Here is an 11,396-nt window from a genome sequence, read left to right as displayed (position 1 = left end):
TATTAGGAGGTTGCAGTATGGATCATTTGGTTGCTTGCCATAAATATATTTGTTTAGATTATCCAAACGCTAATTGGATTAGATTTGTTTCATAGACTTTTTGTTTCAGAGACAGTTCATTATCCATATCTTTATTTATTTATATGGAAGGTATGAAAACCAGTCTAGCATCACAAGAAGAGAACATGGTGGCATTAAAGCATAGCCGCTTAGCGGATGGGCCAGCAAACTTAAACGTTGTTTAATCAAATTATACTTGCATAAAATCATATGAAAATTATTTATTTTCGCAGAAATTGCGAGTATTAAAATGGTTATGTCTTTAATCTGCTGAAAGACGATAAAACTAGTGTGTCTACTGCTATGGTGGCTCTCTTTGCTTCCTACCTGACAATGGTATTTCATTGTCTAGATGCTGTAAAGTAACTATGGGAGGTGAACATGCCTCAATTCAGTTTTAAGAACAACACAAACCAGAAATTCCTGATTCACAGATATATAGAATATTTAATTATTACACAAATATAGCTATAGCAGAAAGGTTACATTATAGCCTTGAGTTAAGAAATTTGCTAGGGGCCAATTTACAAAACTATCCCCTGCTACCTATATCAACATGGGAGGCTACCAGTAGTGAAAATATTGCAGTCCTGACTCTCTTTACAGTGGAAAGACCTTAACATAAAGAACAACCTTCCAGGAGGTTAGGTAGATTTATTCCTTCATTGATTTCATTTGATTGATTGATTGATTGATTGATTGATTTTTTTCTTTCTTTCAGAGATGGTCCTATAGATTTAGAGGCCGACTTCAAGCCAACATTGCTCAATACAACAGTATATATTATTTCCATGTCCTTACAAGTCTCCACTTTTGCAGTAAATTACAGAGTAAGTTACTAGAAAGTCATTGATTATTGTTGTTGTTCTTAAATGATGAACTTAGCGTTGTGGTTGCACCATATTGTGTTGGTATTGAAAAACTTGTAAAATTCTTTATGAAAATTCTTTCTTGTCACCATATTTCAGCTTTCTTTTACCTTTAATAATAGGGATTTTCCTTTTTTATGCCTGACTGTAAAGGTAGTCTTTGTCCTTCTGGTCTCAATTTCACTAAGTGACTCAAAATTGAGATTTTTGAATAACTTAATTATTGCTTGGATGGTATAAATAATTTTTATCACATTTAGCAGGCAGCAGGGATAAAAATACAGTCATATTGTCTTAAATTCTCTTGAGAAGAGTCTTGCTTTTATCACTGAGAGAATTTAGAAGATTTCCTCAGATTTGAAGAATTCTTCATGTATTTTTTCAAGAATAAAAAGGTTTCCATGTATTCAATTTAAAACGAAAAAGTGATCTTGCATCCCCTCTGCTATCTCTGCCGCTGACAAAAAAATATTGATATTATGATATGCATAATGAGAAATTTGTAGAAATTTAATGAAACTAGTTTTCTTGTAGGTTATTTTTTGAGGCATTGTCGTAGGGTATTTGTGTTCCATGAAGACCTTTCTAGCTTTATTGGATTCCTTTAGTTGATACTAAATTTGCTGCAGTAAAGTTGAGTGGATTGACTTCCAGCATGAGATAGAAATTCTTTTAATATGAACTCAGTGTAGAAACCTAAAGTGATGTTATGTAGCTTGTGTAATAAATTTTGACCACATATAAAGTATATGTCATTGATTTTGTACTTCTTTCATTTTTGGAAAATTTTAAGTACCTCTTACAGAATTTTAATGTCATTATCTTTTAACCTATAATACTGCATATTTACATTTATTTAGAAGGTTTTATCTTAAGTTTTTCTTGCAGTTGTGTCAACTCAAGCAGAAGCCATGATTAGATCATATTCTGTATATTTGAATTTCTATACGATGTTTTACATGTACATTTTTCAGTTGGGTGTTGGTGTAAACATTTTTTGGTTGGGTGTATATTTTCTTGTTATTTACTAGTTTGGGTCAGTTTCTTAGAAAATTGTTTTCTTGCCTTTTTTTAGGGAGAGCCTTTTATGGAGAGTTTGAGAAGTAACAAGCCTCTATTATATAGTTTACTAATATCTGGTGGAACTGTGGTGTGTCTTGCCAGTGGACTACTTCCAGAGGTCTCAGAAAAATTTGAGATAATAGAGTTACCAGCAGTTGTAAGTATCAGAATTAATGTAGTTTTCATAATTTATTTAAGTTAGAAAGAGGTTGTTTCCAGAGAGATCTTTTTGTACTACACTTAATTATAATAGAAATTGAACTTATTTCACTGGACTTAATAAATAATTTGAGTGTTACAGGCATCTTCTGTAATGAAAAGAGTTAAAATTTGGTAAGTATGCTGAAGATGCTCTTCTGTTAGGTCATTCTCCAGCCATTGTCATTTAGGACATTATTTTATGGTTCTCCATCCATTGTCATTTAGGACATTATTATATGGTTCTCCATCCATTGTCGTTTAGGACATTATTATATGGTTCTCCATCCATTGTTGTTTAGGACATTATTTTATGGTTCTCCATCCATTGTTGTTTAGGACATTATTATATGGTTCTCCATCCATTGTCTTTAAGGACATTATTATATGGTTCTCCATCCATTGTCGTTTAGGACATTATTATATGGTTCTCCATCCATTGTCGTTTAGGACATTATTATATGGTTCTCCATCCATTGTTGTTTAGGACATTATTATATGGTTCTCCATCCATTGTTGTTTAGGACATTATTAAACAGTTCTCCATCTATTGTCATTTAGGACGTTATAAAACAGTTCTCCATCCATCCATTGTCCTTTAGGACATTATTAGATGGTTCTCCATCCATTGTCTTTTAGGACAACCATGCAGATTTTTAAAGACTCTACCATGGTTTCAGGTCTGTCCTGTAATATTTCTAAATCAGAAACTATTCTCATAGAAAAATAAAAATTCCCAGATGCAAAAATATGTCCTGGAATTGTTATTAACTTGTCAATGTACTTTTTTTGATTACTTATGGTAGACTTTCAAATTTGTTGGATATGGTAGAACATTAATTCTTCAGAGAAGTTCATGGATGTAAAAACAAAACTGCTTGGTTGATGGGGCGGAAGAAATCTCTTCCGTATTGGAAAAGTTACTGGTATAAAAGCTTTGATTTACCTAAGTTTATTTATCTTTTTTTTCTTCAGCTTTACCAAATCTTCCACTCTATATACACACTAAACTGAATAAATTGTTTTCCCTTTTTTTTTAAGGGGATGTGACTGTGAGGGTTAAAAGAGATACTTTTATCATATGTTTTAGGGAAGTAGATTCAGTATGATGCAGTTGCACTCATTAGTGTATTTTATTAAAATTATTGGAATAGGTGTCTTTAATTGCCGATAATGGTGTATAGCAAACTAGAAAATCATATGTTGCAAAACTGTGGGTTTTGAACAGATATTTATAGAATATTGAAAGAGATTTGTGAACCCATATATTTTGGGGTGATATTATTGATGATTTATTACTGGAAAAGTGAACCCTCATCTGTTGAAGAATACTGGTCTTGCATCTTTTGAATTAACATGCATAATTTCACATCATTAACAAGATGGAGGTCAAATGGAGTTGTACTTTTATCAATAATTTTTTTAATGCATAATGATTTCTATCACATTTTGATGAAATAAAACAAGAAAGCACAAACTAACATACAAGGTGTGTGATACTGCAAACAACTTAGACCATGATCTGCCTGTGCATAATGCATTGGTAGATCAGGGTCTGTGTTGTTTGTTTTACTGATTACTCCTAACAAACTGTACAGATCTGCATCTACAGTACATTTTGCAACAGCCAATCTGGATCTGTACAGTTTGCAGTTGGGCTTAACTTATAAGCAAGTATATATGACAAAATTTTGCATAGTATTTTGCTCTCATCTCAAAGAGATCATCCAAATGGAAAAAAAACCCATTAAAAGCATTTTTTGAAAGTGGAAATAGTTTCTGTTGTAGTATCTGACATAAATTTCATTCTTAGGGTACGGAATTCCGTAAATTTATTTTTGAAGATGTGATAACTACTAAAGATTCAAAAAACCAAATGGTAAACATGAAATTCAGTCCAGATAGTTGTAGTGTACTTTTAACAAAGAGGAATGGACCAGTTCTTTTGCTTTGGCTAAATTTTTAACAAAAGATGCAAATTTATTAGTTCTCATTTTAGATTTCTTTGCAGAACTAGGGTTAGAAATCAGTCTTTGCCAAACATTCAGTTTAATAGGTAATACTGATAAGGAGGGAATAGAAAATGTTGAGTATTTATTCTGTGACTGTCCAGTTTTAGAAATTATTTGTGGAATCGATAAGAACTTATGACCTGAAGGTTAGATTAGCTGGCAAAATATGTTATTTACAATCACATTGTACATAGAAAGGTAAATCTGTCACATTATAAGAATTTTGTTTTATTTTCTGAAAAGCCTGGGAAAATATTAATAAAAGTTACTAACAGAATTGATAATTTTGAGAAAAAGTGGACCCCATAGTCAACTTCATATGATTTTTGAAAACACTCTAAAAGCTGTTTTACACTTTCATGTGTTTCTGCCAAGAAACACTCCGGAATTTGTGCACGTGTGAGAGAGTATGTGTGTGTATGCTTCTGCTTTTTATTTATAAAGAAAAAGCAAATGTTTGTGAAGGTCAGGTTACAAAACAAGGTAACTCTAATTCCCAGTACACCAGGTGAGACGATGATGTAGGATAAGATGTAAAGCCCATACAACTGTTGTTAAATTTTTATAAATACACACACACGCTTTGAAATTTCATTTTAATATAGGAGTTTTCAAAAACAGTTTTAACTTTTTTGCTACTTTTTACATCTTGATATATTATATTTTTAGCAGAATGTTATCACTCCTAATAAACATTGCAGTGTTCTGTAGGATGTAATAATTCATCCCCCCCCTCAAAAAAAATGATGTTTGTTAATATATATTTTATAATGAGATATTGAAATATATCCACATAGCAAAAATGATATCCCCACAGTAGTGATGCAGTTTTTAGAACTACTTTCTTTTCCCATTTAGGAAATATATCTACCCCTTTGAATGTTATTCAGATCTGTACTTCATTATTTTGGCCCATTTAATTTTTTCCTTCTTCTTTTGACTGCTGTCTCTCTCTCTCTCTCAGGTTGAACAGATCTTAAAATGTGTTAAGACTGTAGAACCACTAGTACATATTTATTTAGTCAGTAAGAAGGCACCAGTAAATAAAAATGACCCCTCCCAAAAAATAAGCTTCAAGTATGAATGTTTTAAAATTAACTAGCATAAACAGTTGCTGTTAGATATTGTGTCACCCATACAGTGTGCATTTAAGCACTCAACTTTACCAATCACTGCCGTCTCACCTATGTCCGCACAAGTTTGAGTCACAGGCTCAGCCAATGGTGGTATGTGAGAAAGCTTGTCAGTAGCTTCCTGTGGATCAATGGTTCTTCTACTTTGTATAACCTTTCAGACACTGAGAAATGGTGTTCAATCCAAACAACAGCAGTAAGTAGCATTCAAGGACACAAGACACACTTTTAGGAAAACCTCATGGGTACTGTAATAGAATTGTTTAAGTAGTGATTCTGACTCTCAATACAATCATAATCATGTTTGAAAATGATGGAGAAAAAACAGGCATTGATGATTGTTACAAACGGAAATTATGTGACAATCAGAATTTGGGTGCTGCTTCTGTTACCAAAAAAGATGCAAGGTTGCCAAGGCCAGAAATTCGTATTTAAATCCAGAGATACACAAAGAAAAGAACTAAAATTTTTACAAGTAAACTCACTGTCATTAAAATCTTTTGTTTATGTATGCTATAATCTGAAGACTGTCGGATGTGATCTTTTCATAAAATTTCTATAGTTCTGTTTATACTGCTGTCCCAGCAATGTTTACTGAATAAATCTGTGCAAGAAATGTGTTGGACAGATTAAAAATTGCTTCATTTTCATTTGAAAACAGTTATTAATTTGACAAAATACGCAATCCAAAGTATTATAAATTTCAGAACTTCTTTTTATTGATACAGTAATGCAGCCATTAATGGCATTGGCACTGAATGGAAAAACAATCCATGCAAATTGATGATTTTTTTTAAAAGTAAATATAAGGAAATATTTGACTTGTGAAGTGGAATCATTTTGCATTGTTGACTTTGTTACTCATGACAGTACATGTTTCCCACTTAGCTTGTGAACTAATTACTTTTGTCAACTCAAAAACCGGAGAAAACCTCAATATGTCTTCTGCCATGATACACTTTTGCTTATGATGTTTATAGTTAGTTTTTCCCTTCATTATAATGCCACCCATCATTATGTTTCAGATATTTGAAACTTTTTGTGTTTTTTTTCCAGTTCCGGAATACAGTGTTACAAGTGATAGCCGCTGACATAGTTGGAGCCTTTGTGATAGACAGAATTTTCCAATTTTTATTTGGAAAAGGAAGGCTTAGGTCTATGTGAAGTATATTATTTCTGTTTCACAAGTGTCCACCAATGTTCTGAAAATGTGTATTTATTTCATGATTCTGATCAAGCATTGTGTTATACAGAATATGGGTCTAAGTGAACATACTGCATGATAGTCATGCCTGAAAATGCATTTATTTTATTTAGCATATGAAAACATTTTATCAAATAATATGCTTTCTTTCAGTCTGGAACCTTGCCTGTATTATTCATCTATCCCGTAACAGTTTGTACTTCTCTACAGATGTTAAAAACTAGGGCATTAAGGATATAAAATATCAGCAAAGTCATTTCTTTCATCAATTTATACTATCAAACCTGATTGTTGCTATGGGGTCTCTAGCATTGTCATCTTGTTCAGGTTTCAAACCAAATAGCAGTTTTCTTCTTAACATGGTTATTATATCTGCATGGGCAAGTCATGTTTTTCAGACAACAGGTGTAATGTTGTTTGCCATCAATAAGCTCCAAATAATGCTGGAAATTTACATAACTTTGAGTCTCACCACTGTCTGCATGGGTTCGAGTCTAGGATTTGGCCTATGTGGGTATGTGAGAAAGCTTACCAGTAGCTTCTCGTGGGTCGGTGGTTCTTCCCGGGGTTTTCCAGGGTTCTTCCTCCACCATTAATACTGGCTGCCATGCATAGCCTATTGTGTGCTGAAAAATGGCGTTAAACCCAAGAACAACAACAACAGCAACAACATAACTTTGAGAGTTACATCCCTTTGAACATATGTTTATGAGTCAGACCCGTTTATTTTGTTCATCTTTTTTAAATAGAAATATTAAAACTCAATGTTGTCACTACAAACTGCTACACTGCAGACATTGTAGCAATATGACTAAAATTGTTAATGCTATATTAAAAATCCAAACAAATAAAACTAAATGTTGCAAATATTAGATGCAGATAATAGTATTTACTGAAAAGGGACTGTTCTGGAAACTGGAAAAGGACAGTGAGCAGTCTGGTTGTTTACAATGACAGCTTCCATTTGGTTTGAAATGAGGACAAGATGACAGTGTTAGGGGCCACTGGTGATGCTTAGGGTAGAAGTTATAAATTGATGAATGAAATGAACAAGTTTGTGCACTTTTTATATCCTTGTTTTTAGTATTTAAAATTTCTGTGGGAGGGTACTGTGGCAGTAACCTTTGATATTTTAACTTGTGTACCAAGATGGTAAGAACAAGAACAGGTACAGTGCATTTATCAATGTAGAAGTGACATCCATCTATGAACAGGGCACACCAAGCCCTGTTATTACATAATCTACTGGCAGATGAGAGGATATGCCAAATCGGAACATTCTGAATCTTTCCCATTTCCTGCAAGAAAAGACCATGTGTATAGAGCTAAAATCCAACGATGAACAGTAGATGTACACCTGTTATTTCACAATCTTCTGGCAACTGGAACATCCTGTTTTTCTCATTGCCTGCTGGAAAATTACCTCAGATGTCAGTAATGGTAATTTTGAACTGCTTATAAGTCTGTGGTTGTTATTATGTCACAATAACCATATTGACATCATTATGATTTCATGACATACCGTCCATAATGCATACATAAGCAGGACTCATTGGAAACTTAATGATTGGTTCATTTGTTTTATTCAGAAGTTACAGGAATAACATAAAAAGTTCTAAGTGCCAGCATTGATTGTTAAAATGTTGTTGAATGTTATTTTCATTAACTGTATCTTATCATGAGGATCTGTTCTTTGCAATATCTATTTTCATCTGCCAAAAAATTACCAATTTGAGAAGCATCCTTATGATGTACCTTGTTATTTTGGAAATGAGACAAGGATGTTCCAGGTTCGTATATACTGTAACTTATTATGTCTTGTAAGCAGCGTAGACTTGAAAGCTTATTTCTATAGCAGATAAGAGTATTCATTACTCTCATTTAGACAAGCATTAAATGTGACGACATGGTGCTCACCGTAAAATGTTCCTTTCTTCCTAGCATAATCATTCATTAAGACTAGAGTTTTATGAAAATTAACTTAAACACTCATTGTTATATATACATTATTTCTAAAACAAAAATGAAAACAGCAAGAACTGTGAACAGGGTACATGGTATGCCTGCTGTAATATATGTGTATGAAATGGTGCGTTATGTAATTTCAATCAAAATCTTATTGGGAATACAGATTTGGAAATCAAAAGGGAAGGTGTGTTTGGTTAAACTGTAAATTTACAAGGTTTATTTATGGCTCCAAGTGTGACCAACTTGTGCAAATGTTGATAGAATTACAGTATGTATGTTAATTTTGGGGTTGTCACTTGCATTTGAGACTATAACACAGATACCAAAGGCTAGAATTATGAAATTTATTTGAATGCATCTTTAAGAACTGCATAATAGATTGTTAGTACAGACCCATAGAGTTGTTTTTCAAGGACTTGCTTGTATTCAAGAAGTATTTTTTCTTGCTGAAAATGAACCTTCTCCCGTTTCTTACTTTGCTTATCACAGGTACAAAAGTAGAAGAAAAATTTGGCTCAGTGGTTAGCATGCCATACTCATGACTTAAAGGGTGCAGGTTCAAATCCTACCATTGGACCAGTCTGAGTCAACTACCTTGGTGTGTTCATGGGCAAGGCAGTTTACTCCAATTGTCTCAGCACTAAATAACCTACTTGTGTTGCTGTGCTGTTAAGAACCATACCAAACCAAATCATTCAAACTATTTATTGTGGTACTGCAGCAAAGGGACACAACCTATTGACTACCATGTTGAGCATCATTCTGATTATTTATTCATTGTTTTGTGGTAAATACTGAAATTTAAAAAAATCTGAATTAAAAGTGCTAGAATTTATTCACAAGGATAAAGATTGTATGAATCATTGAGCATGCATGTCTGTCTGTCTTGGTGTTATATATATATATATATATATATATATATATATATATATATATATATATATATATATATATATATGTATGTTCCATTTTAAATGGTGTTTATGGGAGCTATACAGAAAGATATTTCTACTTGACAATGTCATCTAGTTCATTATAGTATAAGAACAGTATTTATTGATGTGAAATAGCAGTACAATTGGTTCTCGTGAGCCATTCATTTTAATTGAAGTATTCAGTAGGAATAATATAACACCTGCATTAATATACTAATGGGCTTTGTAATGAGGGACTGCACTGTGTGTGTGTAAATACACACATAAATCAAATTATGTTCACCTTCATTAACTTCACGATATCATACCATAAAAATCATTCCCCACACTGTGACATAAAATACTTAGCACATTCCCCACACTGTGGCATAAAACATTTGGCAACATCACAAAGCGGCATCAATGAGTAATGCAAAGTTCTTAACATTATGTGATAAAATCGTACACTTGAGTTGACTTTAAAGTTATTAAACTCACTGAATACAGTATTCCACTCCTTGTCAGCAGCATGTGGCATATAATGTTGTTTAACTCATTACTTCCATATTAAATTAACATGGGTGTAAGATTCTTCATATATACATGAAGACAGAGCAAGAGAAAATACTTGGAAAGATATGGTAAAGTCTAGTCTTAGTTGTGCAGTGCAAACTGGCATGAAAATGATAACAAAAATGCAAATGTGAATTGAATGTTTTAATTTTGAATGAACTTTTAACATTGTTTCCGTACATCATGATGTTATATTAAAAGGACTTTTAATTAGATGGAAATTGAATTAAAGCAAAACAATGTTACAGCATTTTGATTAGTGTTTTCTATATATTAATAACAGATTCCCATTTTGTGTAAATCAAGTAAATATATGGACAATATTACTTAAAATGCAAGTACCAGTATTTAAAATACATTTTCCATGTTTATGAAAGCTTGCCTACTCTTTTAAATATTTTTGTGTGGACCAAATCATGTTATTGTAGTATCCAGATTTATGTGTACATGGCAATGAATAATGTATTGTTACACCATTTTTAACTCTAGGAATGCACTTTATTTCTGTTCAAAACTTGCATTAGACAGGATCATTTGTTCTAAAAAAAAGATAATGATCTATCTAACCAAATGCCTAACAGTTAAAGTCATTCAGTGTATGATAATTTTGCTTATATTATCTGTTTGCAGAAAAGAACCACAATTTTCACCCTGCTTTAATACCTGTTGACAAATTCCGATTCAGAAGTTGTCATGCTGTACATGAACAGAAAGGTTCCATCCCAAAATGTAACATTATAATTGAATACTTCAATTGTATGTACATGTTTTTTCACTCTTTGTACATGTTTAAAACGGAGAGAATTGGCAAATTTCATTTAAGTTAATAAAAAGAAGTGCAAAAACACGTCTTTAGTTGTTGTTTCATAAGGGCTGTTCCAGTAAAATATACTTGAAGTAACTCACAGATGCAATTTTAAAATCTATCATTTTCGTATAAACTCTATGAATAACCATAAATATTTTTAAAAAGTGCCTTCCTGGATTACATATATATTTTTAAAAAGTGCATTCCCTGGGCACCATGTATGTTTTAATGGAACAGCCTTAAGCAATTCTCTAATTATCCCTTTTTTTAATTGCAAAACATGTGCCTCAGTAATGCCTATCGAAGATTCTTTATTTATTAGTTGTAACAGAAATGTAAAAATATGTCATTTAAATGGAAAATTTTGATTTAGTGGCAAAGTCAACAAGTAAATTATAACTTGATATAATGAACTGAGTACTAAAATGTTATAACATTATAACTGTCACTTCATTAAAACTGAGTCCAGCTGCAAACTGCACAATTCGTTGGTAGATCTGGATCTATGCAGTTTGTTATGAGTAATCATTAGAACAAATAACATAGACCCTGATCTGCCCTTGCATTATGATTAGGTCTTTGTTGTTTGCAGCTG

At 32.4% G+C, this 11,396-nt stretch overlaps 1 protein-coding gene across 1 annotated transcript; it reads left to right on the top strand.

Moving 5' to 3' along the window:
• The first annotated feature begins 785 nt into the window (after nt 1-785).
• On the top strand, nt 786-10,838 carry LOC149769603 (putative manganese-transporting ATPase catp-8). Its single transcript, XM_089949822.1, has 3 exons — nt 786-890; nt 2,005-2,148; nt 6,391-10,838. Exons 1-3 carry the CDS (start codon nt 852-854, stop codon nt 6,496-6,498), a joined length of 291 nt encoding a protein of 96 aa, XP_089805948.1. The 5' UTR covers nt 786-851; the 3' UTR covers nt 6,499-10,838.
• Nucleotides 10,839-11,396: the final 558 nt, after the last annotated feature.

The sequence above is a fragment of the Sinohyriopsis cumingii genome, unplaced genomic scaffold (genome assembly GCF_028554795.1).
Source record: "Sinohyriopsis cumingii isolate HCF-2022 unplaced genomic scaffold, ASM2855479v2 utg003553l, whole genome shotgun sequence".
NCBI lineage: Eukaryota > Metazoa > Mollusca > Bivalvia > Unionida > Unionidae > Sinohyriopsis > Sinohyriopsis cumingii.
Note: the sequence above shows the minus strand (reverse complement) of the source record. Positions and strands in the feature narration are given on the sequence as shown.

What these genes read in the sequence shown, in the direction of transcription:
- LOC149769603 (XM_089949822.1), top strand. Translation starts at nt 852, where the DNA reads ATGTCCTTACAAGTCTCCACTTTTGCAGTAAATTACAGA. An exon ending in CTTTTGCAGTAAATTACAGA is followed by an intron (nt 891 to 2,004) that starts GTAAGTTACTAG and finishes GCCTTTTTTTAG; the next exon opens with GGAGAGCCTTTTATGGAGAG. An exon ending in TAATAGAGTTACCAGCAGTT is followed by an intron (nt 2,149 to 6,390) that starts GTAAGTATCAGA and finishes TTTTTTTTCCAG; the next exon opens with TTCCGGAATACAGTGTTACA.